Source organism: Calypte anna, chromosome 4 (assembly GCF_003957555.1).
Source record: "Calypte anna isolate BGI_N300 chromosome 4, bCalAnn1_v1.p, whole genome shotgun sequence".
NCBI lineage: Eukaryota > Metazoa > Chordata > Aves > Apodiformes > Trochilidae > Calypte > Calypte anna.
Window position 1 is genome coordinate 17872665 of NC_044247.1, and position 13487 is coordinate 17886151.

At 45.5% G+C, this 13487-nt stretch overlaps 1 protein-coding gene across 4 annotated transcripts; it reads right to left on the reverse strand.

Moving 5' to 3' along the window:
• Nucleotides 1–2257: 2257 nt before the first annotated feature.
• Nucleotides 2258–9565, reverse strand: LOC103534149 (ras-like protein family member 11A-like). Of its 4 annotated transcripts, none has more exons than XM_030448937.1 (5): nucleotides 9104–9118; nucleotides 7680–7736; nucleotides 6855–7061; nucleotides 5281–5363; nucleotides 2258–2895 (listed from the first exon to the last, which is right to left on the reverse strand). In XM_030448937.1, the coding sequence occupies exons 3-5, from the start codon at nucleotides 6904–6906 to the stop codon at nucleotides 2428–2430; spliced, it is 603 nt and encodes a 200-aa protein (XP_030304797.1). In that variant the 5' UTR covers nucleotides 6907–7061; nucleotides 7680–7736; nucleotides 9104–9118; the 3' UTR covers nucleotides 2258–2427. The 4 variants fall into 4 exon arrangements, with proteins under 4 accessions (XP_030304797.1, XP_030304798.1, XP_030304796.1 ...); XM_030448938.1 differs by lacking the exon at nucleotides 9104–9118 and adding an exon at nucleotides 7849–7861; XM_008500081.2 differs by lacking the exon at nucleotides 6855–7061 and having other exon boundaries at nucleotides 2265–2895; nucleotides 9104–9560.
• Between the last annotated feature and the right edge of the window lie 3922 nt (nucleotides 9566–13487).

Consider the following 13487-nt stretch of genomic DNA (forward strand, 5'->3'; position numbering starts at 1 on the left):
TTTTTTTTTTTTCCCCACCAGTGCCCCAGGAATGTGGGAATAGTTACTTCTGTAGGAACACAAATGTATGAAGAGTTGGGTATATTTCCAAGGCAAGGTTTATTAGATTATGAGAAAGGGAAAAAAATATTTTTAGTCTAGTATAAACAAGGAACATTTCTAAAGACATGAGACATTCTATGCACTACCAGGAAGGAGCCTGTGGGTTTTTATTACTATTGAAAATGAAACATTGACAGGTTTGAGATCTGTTGAACTTTCTTCCCAAATAAGATGGGGTTAGAGCTGAAAGAGTAAGATTCAAACAGATTTAACAAGCTAGAGAACCTATTTCTCCTAGGCTGTTGCAAGAACAAATATTCCCAGCAAATTGCCCTCAGTGTAATGAAGCCCTTTTTGTACAGTACTGGGATGGTAAGGTATTTAATTGTTGTTCCAAGTGGGTGATCACTTTTTTCCAATGGAAACAATTGTCAGTTTGTTTGTCTCTTGCAAACTGTTTTGCTCTGCTTTATGTTACTGAACCTTTACATTCAGTATTTGAGCTAGGCTCTTAATCACTGAAAATACTGAAACTCTGTGCTAATAAATGGCTTCCCAAAGTGCCTGCAAGGAATAATGACACTGCTCAAACACCAAGTTGTTAATTATCCCTCAGCTAAACCAGAAATCCTTTGATATTGGTTGAGCCCCTGTTCCGATGATCTAACTTCCCCCTCCCCTCCTACCACAAACTGATTTTTAAAAAGGTGCAGCTCTTTTCTATCAAGACAAGAAATCAATCAGAGCACAAGACATTCTCAGACAACCAGCTGTGGAAAGCAATAAATAAAACAGAAAGTGAGCTGTGGGTAGATCAAATCCAGGTGACAAGGAAAAGCATGACTAGAGTTCTCTAATGTAGGGAGAAGAGAAATGTAGACTGCATTTTCAAGCCCTGAGCTATATAAATACTCATAAGACTCAATTTACATTTTTGCTGCTCATAATGAGTTGATTTAGCTCAGTATTTCCAGCTGCAACCACAGCTGGGAGTATTTCCCTATATCCATCAAGCTCAGGTTTTTCCTTCTGTGTTCCTGAGTGTAAATCACTGAGCTTTGCTTCATCTCCTGCTCCCCTGAATGGCCCAGCTGCTTCATTTTCAAAGAAAAAAGATGGTTGCATCATGACCTTCCTGTGCTCCAGCCCAGTTTCTTCCTCCTCTCCTGGGGAACAGGATGATGGGTGCTGCAGGGGGGTGTTGTTCCTCCCATAAAATGGGCCAGCTGATGGGATACAACCTCAAATCCCTTTGTGCACGCTGAGACAGGGATGTAAGTATTGAGAGATGGGTGGTTTGGATGCCTTGCACTTGAGCAAAGGCTTCTCTGAAGGCAAACAGCAAAAAGATGAAATCCCAGACCCAGAAATTTCAGGCATCAGAAAACCTTTTCTCCTTAAAAAAATCCCAACTAATTAATTAGATACACTTGATGTGGAAGCCTTGTTTCTTTTTTCCTCCTTTCAAATAGCAACTTGAACTTGAAGTCTAACTAGTCTGGAAAAAAGAAAAAAACCAAAACCAACCTCAGCCTTAAATAGTTCTTGGTCACCTCCTTGCTCTTGTTTAATAAATACCTTTTTTTGCAGGTTTTTTGCACTGCTCTACTTGTTCCTCTCTTATTGCCATGTAGGAAACCTACTGAGAAATGAGAAGTATGCCACTGGGAAACTGACTACTGAATGGTGCTGCAAGGATGTATTTTGCCCATAGAATCCCTTTCAGAAACAACCAATATATGTTTCAAGAAAAAGAACCTGAAAATAATACTGATTTAAAAAGAAAAATAAAAATCTCCCTTTCAAGAGACACTGTAAGACCAAAGCTTCCCTATGAACAGGTTTCTCCCCAAGCTGATGAGAGCACTTTATAAACTGTGATTTAAAAGCTCTCATTTCCTAATTTTCACTCCTTCTGCTCTTACTTTTGCCATTTATTTTCCAGTCTTGTGACTAAGGCAATCAGGTAACTTTTGCTTGCTCAGGGTAACTTCCATCACTCCCCCTGTTGCCTAAGTTTGGGAATCCAACCAACCCCAAGAGAAGCCACTTCTCTTAAAGGTAGGATTTCATTCTGTTTCCTGATAAAACCCACACGTTAAGTCCAAGTTGTTTGACTGTGTCCCTTTCAAAAAGGAGACAGAAGAGGACAACCTGGTTTTTAAATCCCAGTTTCTAAATTCTTGCCCCGAAGAGCAAATCCTGTGAGTTCCTTTGCTGAATGAGCTCAGAAGTTTCAGTGAGGCTGTGAGGAGAGCCTCTTACACAGACTGATGGCTGAATTTCAGCGATAACCTCCCGTTCCTGCCTTCTTTTCTCACTTTTTTTTTTTCCTTTTTTTTTTTTTTTTCGGTGCTGTGGAAACCCATTTCCACGTTGGCTACATCAAAGCGTGGTGGCAGATTTCCCTTTGGAAGTCAGAGCCTGTTTCAAACGTCTCTTCAAGTCCTGCATATTTGGTGATTTGGGTCGGATGAGGTGGAGGCCTCTTCGTTTCTCCCCGTTGCAGCTCCCGATCATCCTGCTGACCTCCTGGCAAAGCTGCTGGAAAGCTTCGTGCACCCCCTCACAGTTCTCCCGAGCTGAGACTTCATAGTAAGTACCTCCCAGCTCGCTGGCCAGCTGGAGTCCTTCTTTGGAGGACACCTGCCTGGCTCTCAGGAGGTCTCCTTTGTTGGCCATCAGGAGCAGGGGGATGTTGGCGTTGGGGTGGATCTTGCGGATGTGCTGGTGGAGGGGCCGGATGACGCGGTAGCTCTCGTAGTCAGTGATGGAGTACACAAAAACAAAACCATCTGCCCAGTAGATGGAACGGTTTATCTGCTCTTGGCAGCAGATGCTGTCAGTGTCATCCTGCCACCAAAACCAAGAGGGGGCAGAGGTTAGAAATTAGGGAGCAGACAGAGCAAACAGCCCCACAGCGCCCTTACTGAGCTTGGTTTTGATCACAGAATCATTCCAGCTGGGAAAGACCTTTTAAGTCCAACCATTAACCTAACTCTACCAACCATTAGCCTTGCTCTACCAACCACTAACCTAGCTCTACTAATTAGCCTATCTCTACCAACCATTAGCCTATCTCTACCAATCACCATCTTGGCTCTACCAACCATTAACCAATTACCTCTACCAAGACCACTGCTTAAACCACAGTCCTAAGCACCACATCTACACAGCTTTTGAACACCTCACCTCTGGCTGTTTCTCAAGGTACAGGCAGGAGCTTCCCTGACTGCCAGGGAGCATCTGGCTCTGTCAGTGATATTTTATAGGTGAGCAGTAGTGTGAAGTGGAGAGGGGTCAGAGCAAATGGATTGAAAATAAGAGATCAGCCAAAATACTGATATGGAAAAACTTGCTCTGTGTTCTGTTGTACTGAACCAGTGTGGTAGAAAACTCTGCTTCTGTTGTGGATAAAATTGTGATGGGCATGGTAAAAGCATCATAAAATTCAGCAGCTTAGTCACACTACTGCAAATGAACAGTTGTCCCCCAAGGTGTTATTTCAGGGCTTTTCCCAATTCTGTTTTCGGTGGCTCCAGGGAACTCCAGTGGTTCTGGAGCCACTCCACTGGTGGCTCCAGTGGTTCTCAATAGCTCTGGTGAAGCCTGACAGATCTTTCTGCCATATAGGTCTCCAAAGGCAAAATTACTTCAAAAAAAGCAATTTGTTACAAATAACCAATTTCTGGAACTGGGAAGGAGGTGACATCTTACTCCTCATTTTGGGGAGCAGCAATGAGTTTGCATTACTGTTCTGCTGGTCACACATTTGTCCAGTCCATCACCACTCCTACCCAGCCAGCCAGAACAATCTCCAGCACTGGGGATATAAAACTGAATGCAGTGCTGTGGGGCTGGAAAAGAGATCAGCTTACTTTTCAAGATGAAGCTATTTGCAGCTAATCCTCTACTCCCTGTGATGTGTGCTGGCATGTAACCCAACCAGCCTGGGAGATCCCTGCTGCAGTTCTTGCCAGTGTGCTTGGTTTGTAAGAACTGACACCCCTGTCAATATTCCAGCCCTTCTGGAACTCTGTAATTTCTTTCACATCCAGCAAGGCACTGAGCATATTCTCTATTCCCCTCTTGATTAAGTTGGTAGGATTAAAAGGCTCAGAGTACAAATTAGGCTTCCAGCTTTCCCCTGGAGTTCTGCTAACTGCCCTTCAGAAATATTTCAGTATTGTTCATAGAGACACTACCTAGCAGTTCTTTGCCCTTGCAGGCTCACAGTAACACTAAATCCTCTGAGCAACCTAATTGTTTAAGCTCCTAACACTCCTCTCCCTCACCCAAAACCCTCAAACCCCAAAACCTAACAGAGCTGCACATGGAATGAAGAAGGATCCTCACTAGCAGCCTTGTTTAAAAATGAGAGTGAACTCAAGCCAGGACAGGGCAGAGTGTGGGAAGGAGGGCAATTGGAGCTGTTGGTATCTGGGTTGTATCCAATATGAAGATAATTAGCCACCTTTCTTGTTCTGCTAGCCTCTTTTCACCAGCAAACTCCTTTCCTGGGGTGGTGGGGAGGGAAGGAACTCATGTCTCTGGCAAGCATTTGAAAATGTTTTTGGAGAAGGTGTAGATTAGAGAGCCCTAATGAGCAGAAATTCTCAGTTACTCCAGCTAGGCCCACCCTGCAGTGAGAAGGGTGGATAATCCCTCCTGGAATGCTTTATTCAGGGAAATCAAAGGCTAATGGGCTACTTTTAAACTTGAAATCTCTGCTCCAGAATGAAGTTTGAAACACGCAGTCATTTGCTCTGCAATGAATCCCCTAACAAAAACCAGTTATCTGTTTGCTTCTCTTTCTCTCTTTAAACATTAACATTTCCTGCACAGCCAGAATCCTGAGAAGTGCCACAGGACTTCCTCCTGAAATGCTGTACTCAGCCCGCAGAGTGCAAGAAACTCTCTTCCTTCAGGATTTTAACAGCAAACCCAACAATGCTCAGTCTCAACAAGTCCTGTTCAGGAACAGTCCCTTCAAATGATTTCAGATGTATCATCTGATACAGCCAGAGATACAGGCTAAGGTAAACCTGTCTGTGGGAGATGCTGAAGCAGTGCAGACCTTTGACTGGGACAAAGGAAATGAAACTCCTTCTTAAACAAGTTAAAACAATTTCTAAGGAACCTCAGCTCTTGGCTTTACTAAGTTTTGGGGAGCTCTGGCTACAGCCACAGAACTTTAGGACACAGTCTGAAGTAAAAGAGGGAAGCCAGATGTTTTACCTCCAAGGAAACAAAGGGAGTGTCCTGCACCTGTAGAGAGATCTGTTCCCCATCTATGGTGAACTTTCTTGAATACAAAGCACCTGGTGGAAAAGTAAGATCATTAAAGTCAGTGGCAGTAACAAAGAAAGATACATCAAGGCAAAATGGGGCTGTTGAAATCAGGATTTTTGAGGCTTATGATATGGAGCTGCTTCTAGAAAAGTGAGCAGCACCAAAGCAGCTGTGTGGCTGTTTAGCTCAATGGTTTTGCATTGCTGTGTGGCTGGATGTTTTGGAGGTTTACCCAGGATGGCACTTTGTGTGGAATCAAGTAGCCAAAGCCATAAATCCCATTCATATTTTCAATCCCCATTGTTAACTTTCTGAAACTGTGGACAGCATGCATGTCTAATCTCAAACCAGGACATCCAGATGTTGCCTGTAAAAGGGGTGAGCTCTTTCCTGTTGAAGGCTTATTAAAAAGGAAAAGATTCTGAATTTTGACACAAAAACTGTACACAAAACACCCAGAAGCTCTTTGGGGTTTGTGTGACCTTAGCAGTCAGAGCTCGGTTGGAATCCCCACAGAGTGGACACTTGCAGCCTGACTGCTGCTTGATCTGCATGAGACATGCTCAGGGCTGAGTGTTAGCTCAAAACATCAAGGGCTGACACAGCTCTAGTAAGACCATCACTGTCCTGGGCTTCAGCTTTGTTTAGTTACTGAGGTGCTGGTTAAGTGACAATGAAAATGTAAGTTTTGAGCTTACAATCTGTCCATGTTGGGGAGAAGGACAGCTTCAGAGATTAATGTCATCATCCTTTTACTTAATTCAAGTCACACTACAGCCACAACTGCTGTGTCCAACCTTTCAGGCTTGTCCAAATACATCTAGCATCTAAAAAGCATAATTAGATTAGCATAATTAGATAATTTAGCATCTAAAAAGCACATTTAGCATCTAAAAAATAAACATCATCTCAACTGAAGAGAAATCCCATCTCTTGGAGCAAGGAATTGGGATTGACAGGGAGGTCAGTTAGTGACAGTAATGCCATCACTTCAGAAAGCCCCCTTTGCTCCAGGAAACAAGTGTTTGTGGGAAAAGAGTCTGAGTTCAAACATTTACAATCTAAAGAAAATTCAGTATGGCAAAGATTGCATCTGAGATTTTTTTTTTTATTTATTGGGCTTTTTTTTTTTTTTTTCAGCTGAAAAGCTGTGTTAGTGTTTTATGGGAAGATCTTGAACCAAGACCAGACAACATATTATTCCTGCTCTGTAATGCACTGCAGAAGCAAGAGCAGGTACTTCCAGCCTCTGACTGTGCTCTGCCTCATGCCCAGCTGAAGGAGAAGCATGGTTGAATGGTCACAAATGCACTGCCACCTGTTTCTTATTGCTGGCATATTTGTTTTCTTCTCCAGCCTGGCTGTGGGGCTGGTAGCTTAATGCAAAAAGCATGTGGCTCTCAGCACTGTGCCTGGCAGCAATCCATCCCACAGCTCAGAACTCTGACTTGATGTACAGTCTCCCATGGAAGAGATGAAGGAAAGGAAAGAGAAACAGTTCAGCCAACCATCAGGGTTACCTCGGGTCAGTGAGAGGGAGCTGTGAGGAGGGGCTTTCAGATTGTCTTTCATCAGACAAGCAGAGATCAAAGGTGTCCTGTACTGCCACCTCCTTTCCTAATGCATCATTCTACTATCAGCATTTGTCTCCAAAAGGAAGCAACCACTGCTTTGAGTCCTATCTTCCTTCAGCCCAAGCCTGTGGGATGGCCTGTGTGTGGGATGTGCTGGTGGGTACAGAGGTATTTTGTACAACACTGCCCCAGGCAGGTGGCACTTTCATGGAGCAGAGACAGTGAATTACATCGTTCACATCAGCACATCCTCTGAGGTGTCAGGATTAAACTAAGAAATGCAGCAGAAGCAGTTTGCACCCTCACTTCCCTTATCTTAGGGAGAGATGACTTCCATTTGGAAGTCTCCCTTGTCATAAAAGCCACTGCAAAAAAGGACCGGGCAGGGAAAGTGCCTTTTGTGCACTTTGGAATTCCTCTGGCTTCCCTGGGGTTGCAGGGAGAGCAGCACTGGCTTTCTGGGGTTTAGTCAATATGCAAGTTGTTCCTCAGATCTACATTTTAGTAGAGATATGTCCCCAAGCAAGTGTTTTACTCTGATCCTTTTCCATCAAGCTGGAAAAACCCAACCAAAACGCAACCAACCCAGACCAGCTAAAAGGGAGATAAATAATGAGCCTTTGATTTATTGCTTTCAGAGCTTGAGGCTATTCACTGAAAATATGCACCTATGGACATCTAACACTGCTTGGCTTGCCTGTAATGTGCAGGGGTCCCAAGCCAGCTGTCTGTGCAAGCAATGAGCAGGACTGGAGGAGAAAGCAGACTCACCAGTGTTGGCTTCGTAGTCCCCAATAAATCTCTTTGTGAGAAATCGCACAACAAGGGCTGTGAAACAATGGAACAAAGAGGGGTCTTGAATGGGAACCAAACCCAATCTTTGCAGAACACATGCAGTATCTCCCTTGGAAGAGTTAGCATAACATGAAACCAAGTTAACCTCTGAATTGCTCACGTATTAGTCTGCAAATCCTTCTCTCAGCACTCACAGAAGAGGAGCTGGGGCCAGGCTGTGATACCTAATACAGAGTTTTTCACAACTGGTGTTGGAAATGACCCCTTGGATTCAGCGTGGCTCTTCAGTGTAGGATCCTGAGGTTGGTTTGTTGTGACTGCAGGTATGACAGTCTGACCTTTGGTTTGAAATCATTGAGAAGCAAGAGGAGCAAGCCAGTCAACTGAAAGCCAACCCCAACAGCACATTAAAGACCTCTGTGTCCCGTAAGAAGTGAGGCTGATGGATGCACAGGTTCTTCCCAGCCTCAGGAATCCTAAGTCCTCCCCAGGAAACCCATTAGTGGTATCTAATCACATCCAGCAAACAAACTGTATGTGCTCTGCACACATGGGTCATGCTGCAGGGCCCTGGGCCTTCTGACTCACCTTAACCTGTGGTGCTTCTTACACTGCTGGGTTATAACATTTGCCTTTTTCTCCACCACTTTAAAACTTTTAAAATGCTCCCATGGCAACAGTAACTTATATTTCTGTAGTGCTTTAATCTCCAATCATTTGCAAAGCCAGGTAGTGCTTTTACTTTGCAAACAACTCCACCGTAGACACAATTTAGTACTTTTCCTCACAGCAGCTTCTGGTTTGCTACTTCTGTATTCTTAAATGAAATGGACTGTGCCTCTGTCTCTAACAAACTACTTAAGAAGTAACATGAAAACGTGTCTGTTTCAAATCCAAGGCAATCAGACGTTTTACTGAGTGCCCTGGAACCTCAGATGCAGTAAACCAGACCTGGCTTTAATGATCTCTGAAATCATGAACCATACATTCAAAAGCAGTGATGCTCATTTTGCCCTCGTCTCTCCTTTGGAGACTGATGCAGGAAGACAGATCCTGTACACTGCTATTTGTCTGCAGAGCATAAAAGAAGAATAAAAATCACTCATCCCCTTTTTGGGGGGAATTTAGAGCCAGAGCACAAGACCCAGGTAGAATCCTTTGTGGGTACAGAGCTCCCAACACAGCTCCCTCTCCTCCCTCCTCCTCCCACCTCCCCTTGGCTGCTTACACAGCCCCACAGCAAACCACAAATCATTCAGTGCATTTCTCAAAAAACCCCAAAAACTAGCTTAAAACCTTCAGGCTCTAACATTTAGAGAGTTTTCCCAGCCTTGGGGGCTGCAAATGAGCTGGGCAGCAGAGCAGCAAGGAGAAGCACAGAGCTCCAGCCATGGACTTACCTGTCTTGCCAACACTGCTGCCTCCCAGCACCACCAGCTTGATGATCTTGTTGGGCACGCAGTCCAGCACGGGGTACTCTGGGATGGGGAGCAGGAGAAAGTTAGTGGAATACTGTGACATAGTATCCTCAGGGATGAGCCGCATGCCAGAGCTGAGAGCTGCTCAGCTCCTGCAGGAGTTGGGGGAAAAAAGAAGGAAAACGGCTTCCCGGAGCCTGCTCCTGGCTGCAGATCCCTGCACAGAGAACCCTTCTCATCTCATCGCAGTTGCGTTCCCGAGGACCGGCAGAGCCACCGGCCTCCTCTTCCCCATGCTTCTGCTCAGACAGCAACTTCGGGAAGCAAAAGGAAAGTTTTTGATCAGCCCCCGTGAAAACTGACTCCTCCATTCCCCAGCCAATCACGAGTGAAACCCTGACATTCCTCCAGCCGGGCACCCGGAGCGTCTGCCCCCATCAGCCACGCTCCCTGCCTTTATCTCCCCGCTGCCTCTTTTATGTGCTGTCCCTTGGCTCTTTGCTAAACCCAGATTCTTCTGTTTCCCACTCATCCCAGTGGTGTTTTCGGCGAGATGCAGACACCCCCATGCTCTGCTCTCCCTCTGCTTTGAATAATCCCCTTCTGCCTGTCTAGTTTCTTTGCATTTTCAATTGGCTTCAACCTCAGGCTCTCTTGTTCTCCCTGCCCTATTGTGTCCTGCAGTCCTTCGGAGCAGGGAAGCTGATTCACTCCTCTTCACAAAAACAAAACACATTTTTTACAGCTCCCTCCCCTCTGGTTCTCAGGCAGCTGTGGGTTATCCCAGAATACCAGCTCACAGCCGGGCCCCCCAGGATACTTCTGATCTGCTGCTTTATCCATGCCCTGAGTCTCAATGTCCCACTGGAATGTGGGTTAGCATTGGGTTGGGACACTGCAGTTTCTCCAAACATGGAAAAGTGAATTTCAGGCTGGTGACAGGGCTGAGGAAGGACTCAGGATCCTTCAGTGGGGTGAGCCAAACGGAGGGAATGAAGAAAGAATGAGTCCTATAGGGAAACTCAGAGCAGTTTTAAGACAGCTGGCAGCTGCAAGGTCTGCAGGGGTGACAGTGTGTAACCATACACCAGCTACAACCAGCTCTCAGTTACCAGGGGTAGTGGGAAGGGAAGAAAAAGGGAAGAGCAGTGGGAAAGGAATCAAACAGATAAAGCAGAACTGCAAACTAAACGCCAGAAAATAGAGTCAGAGCATTCATCTTTGGCAAAACGTCTCACAAGAGGTCTGCAAAGGACAGAAGCAACTTTAGGCATCCTGCCTGGTGCAGGCAGCATGTCTCTGAGATATGTGCTCTGTCACCCTGTGTGGGAGCCCTGGATAGTGATGGAGAGTGGCACTGCAGCTAATCCACAGGTCACAGAGACCCAAGGATGCAGATTTTTCCTGTCTTCTGAAGGCTCCCAGCAGGCAGAGGGCAGGCATGGCCCTGCCACACAGCCACCAAAAGAACTTTCTCTGCCCAGCTGCTTTCACACCACTGCTTTCCACCACAGCATACACGTGAGTTCTCCCCAGCAGGTTTTAGAAGCCAGAGGTATGGCTGTGAGCTAGAACAGGAGGGTGGGAAATCGGGCCAGGTCCCCAGAGCATCCCCCCTTCCCAAAGCACCAGAGTGTCAAACAATCTCCATTTCCACACCAGCATCACAGAGGACAGGCAGAGTGTGAACAGCTCTGGTGTGTAGCAGCCCAGTGAAATAAGCACAAGATTGGTAAGATTTATGATTGTGTCCCATTTCTGAGGCTCAGTTTCCCCTCTAACAACTCCTTCTGAGGCACCAATTGTTTTTACTTGGAGCATCATCAGAGTCAGGGGATGAAGAGCTAGGACAAAATGTCTGGAGGGCTCCCCAGCTCATGGCACTGGGAGGGAGCCACCAGATCATCTGTCTTTTGGGACAGGGCTCCCCTGTGAAGGGTTTTCAGATCTTCCAGTGAAAATTTGCTTCCAGATTCTTGCAAAGACCCAAATGCTGCAAAAACCTTGTCCAGGAAATTTCATTACTGCGGTGCTTTGATCTCACACAAGTTTTGTAAGAACAGGCAAAATGAGAGGAGGAATAGGAAAATGCTCAAAATCTTGTGGTCAGTTAACAGGACACTTTGAAACGAGTTGCAGAGCTGGATGCATTGTGAATTTTGGGCAGCAGTGTGTAACTGTCTGCCTCTCTAAGTGTAGGATGTTGGAACTTTTGTTACCATTTGCTATTAAAAGCATATGTCAGTGAGGACTGGAAAAAATATTCCTCAGAATAGTCCTCCTCTATAAGCAAACAGTAATTTATCTATCAGTCAGCTTCTAGGTGGCCAGAAGAATTTCAGACTTGGAAAAAAAAACCCCAGCCAAATATCATGAAGAATATTCTGTATGAGCAAAGACATTCCTAGGATAGATCTGGCTTGCTCCAAGAGAGGCAGCACAACCAACAGAAACCCCAGTTAAAGGCCTTTTGGGCAGCCAGCTGTGGTGCCAGTGCTGAGGAACCCCAGCAAGATCTGTCAAGGGTAAGTGCACATAAAGTGAGCCTTAGTGTAGATAAATGTAAGGCAATGCCTCCAGAGAAACAGAGTGTAAAAAATGCTGGAATTGTCAGTCTTACATTAGGAAAGAGACCTTGGAGTCATTCCTGGGAGTTCACACTCATCAGCAAAAAAATCCAACAAAAAAGTTGGGTTATCCTCAGGAGGGGAGTGGGAAGGAGCCATAGGGCAACCTCTGGCTGCTTACAGAAACCCTTGGGACATCCCCCCCTCCAGGAGAGCACGGTGGGGGCTGCACAAACACAGAGCAGGGCACCAGCAATGATGACAGGAGTGGAGCAGCTGGTGCAGGAGGAGGGAGTGGGAAAGCTGTTTACCATGTGCCTGTATGGCTGCTGGTGCTGACACGAGAGAGGAGCTGTGTGGGGGGCAGGAACTGAAAGAGCAGTGCTGGAGGAAATGTTGAACTGCTGCTTTTTGGCAGCTGGGATGGCTTCTGGTGGCTTAAAACAAACGTGAAAGCAGTTTTAGGCTGCATCTTGGGAGCAGCCCAATTGATTTCTGGGGCCTTTGCAAATGTGGTTCAATCTCAGTTTCTTACACACTGGCCCAGGCTCCTTGTGCTTCTCAGCAGAACTTCTTTCCACTGCCTGCAGAAACCTTTGTCCAGGGAGAGTGGGATTTAGCAACAAGAAGAAAGCACCACACGTTCTTCAAGGCTTTTCAATCTATTCTCAAACTCCCTTCCCTTGCCCTCAAAATCTTCATTTCTAGGCTCTAGTTCTGAAAGAATCTGAATAAGACGTAGAATGAGAGCCAGAGGCTTTAAAACCTGATCCTTATCTGATTTTCTAGATTGTCAGAATAGTCTTCTCACTGAGTGAAACCACAGAGGATTCACACTGTTTGAGATGGTATAACCCTTGGCGTGTACAATAAGAATTGTATTTAAAAGAGAATGTCATTGTTTGTGCACAATGAGCTTATATTTAGCTAAGAAAGCCATGTTTTAAATTCAGATTCTCTTGGAGAAAAAACAATAGCTTAAATTAGAAGGAGAATGTTTGCAAAACTCAGAGCAACTCTGAAAACATTTGGGTGATTCTGGAGGTTTCTCTGACTGCTCCTTGGGCTGCTCCACACCAAGCTATGTCCCTTTGCATGCTGCACAGAGACTCTGTTAGCTAAAGATTTATTTATTGGTCTGTGTTGCTTTTGGCGATGTTTTTTAATAAGGTTTTCTGGGTTTTTTTATTGTTGTTGGCACTCCTACACATCTTCAGAGATGAAGCAGTCTAAAAATAAGACTATTTGCCACGACCATAGCGTTTTTCACATGAGGATGTCAAAATTGCTTTCAAAACTGGAGGTAATTATTCCCCACGCATTTTACAAAAGGAGTAAGAGATGAGCAGAGCCAGAGCAACCTTGCTAAGATCCCAGCATGGTGGGGAAAGGGTGATCGTTGCTGCTCCTTCTCCCTAGCACTGGTAACAAAGCAGCTTTCTTCTAAAAGTCTGTAACAGTTCCCTTTCCATCTGGGGTGGATTTGCAGAGCAGGCTGATGTCAGGGGACATGGCTGGAGACCTGCAGCTCAGTCCTGAGCAGAAATGTGAGATGTGGTGTTGGGGAAATGTTGGCTGCTTTGGCAGATGCCATCAGAAGACTCACACCTCGTGTACATGTCCCCTGCTCCTGAATCTGCTCCAAAGAATGACCCCAAGGCCACTTCTGACACGGTGCTAAACAGAATCTGAGGTTTAACCCCCATTTTGTGGGAAGTTACTACCCCCGGAGCTGGGAAAGGCAAGTAAAAAGCAGGAGATAAGAAAGGAACAGAAGAGGATGTGATGATGCACACCAA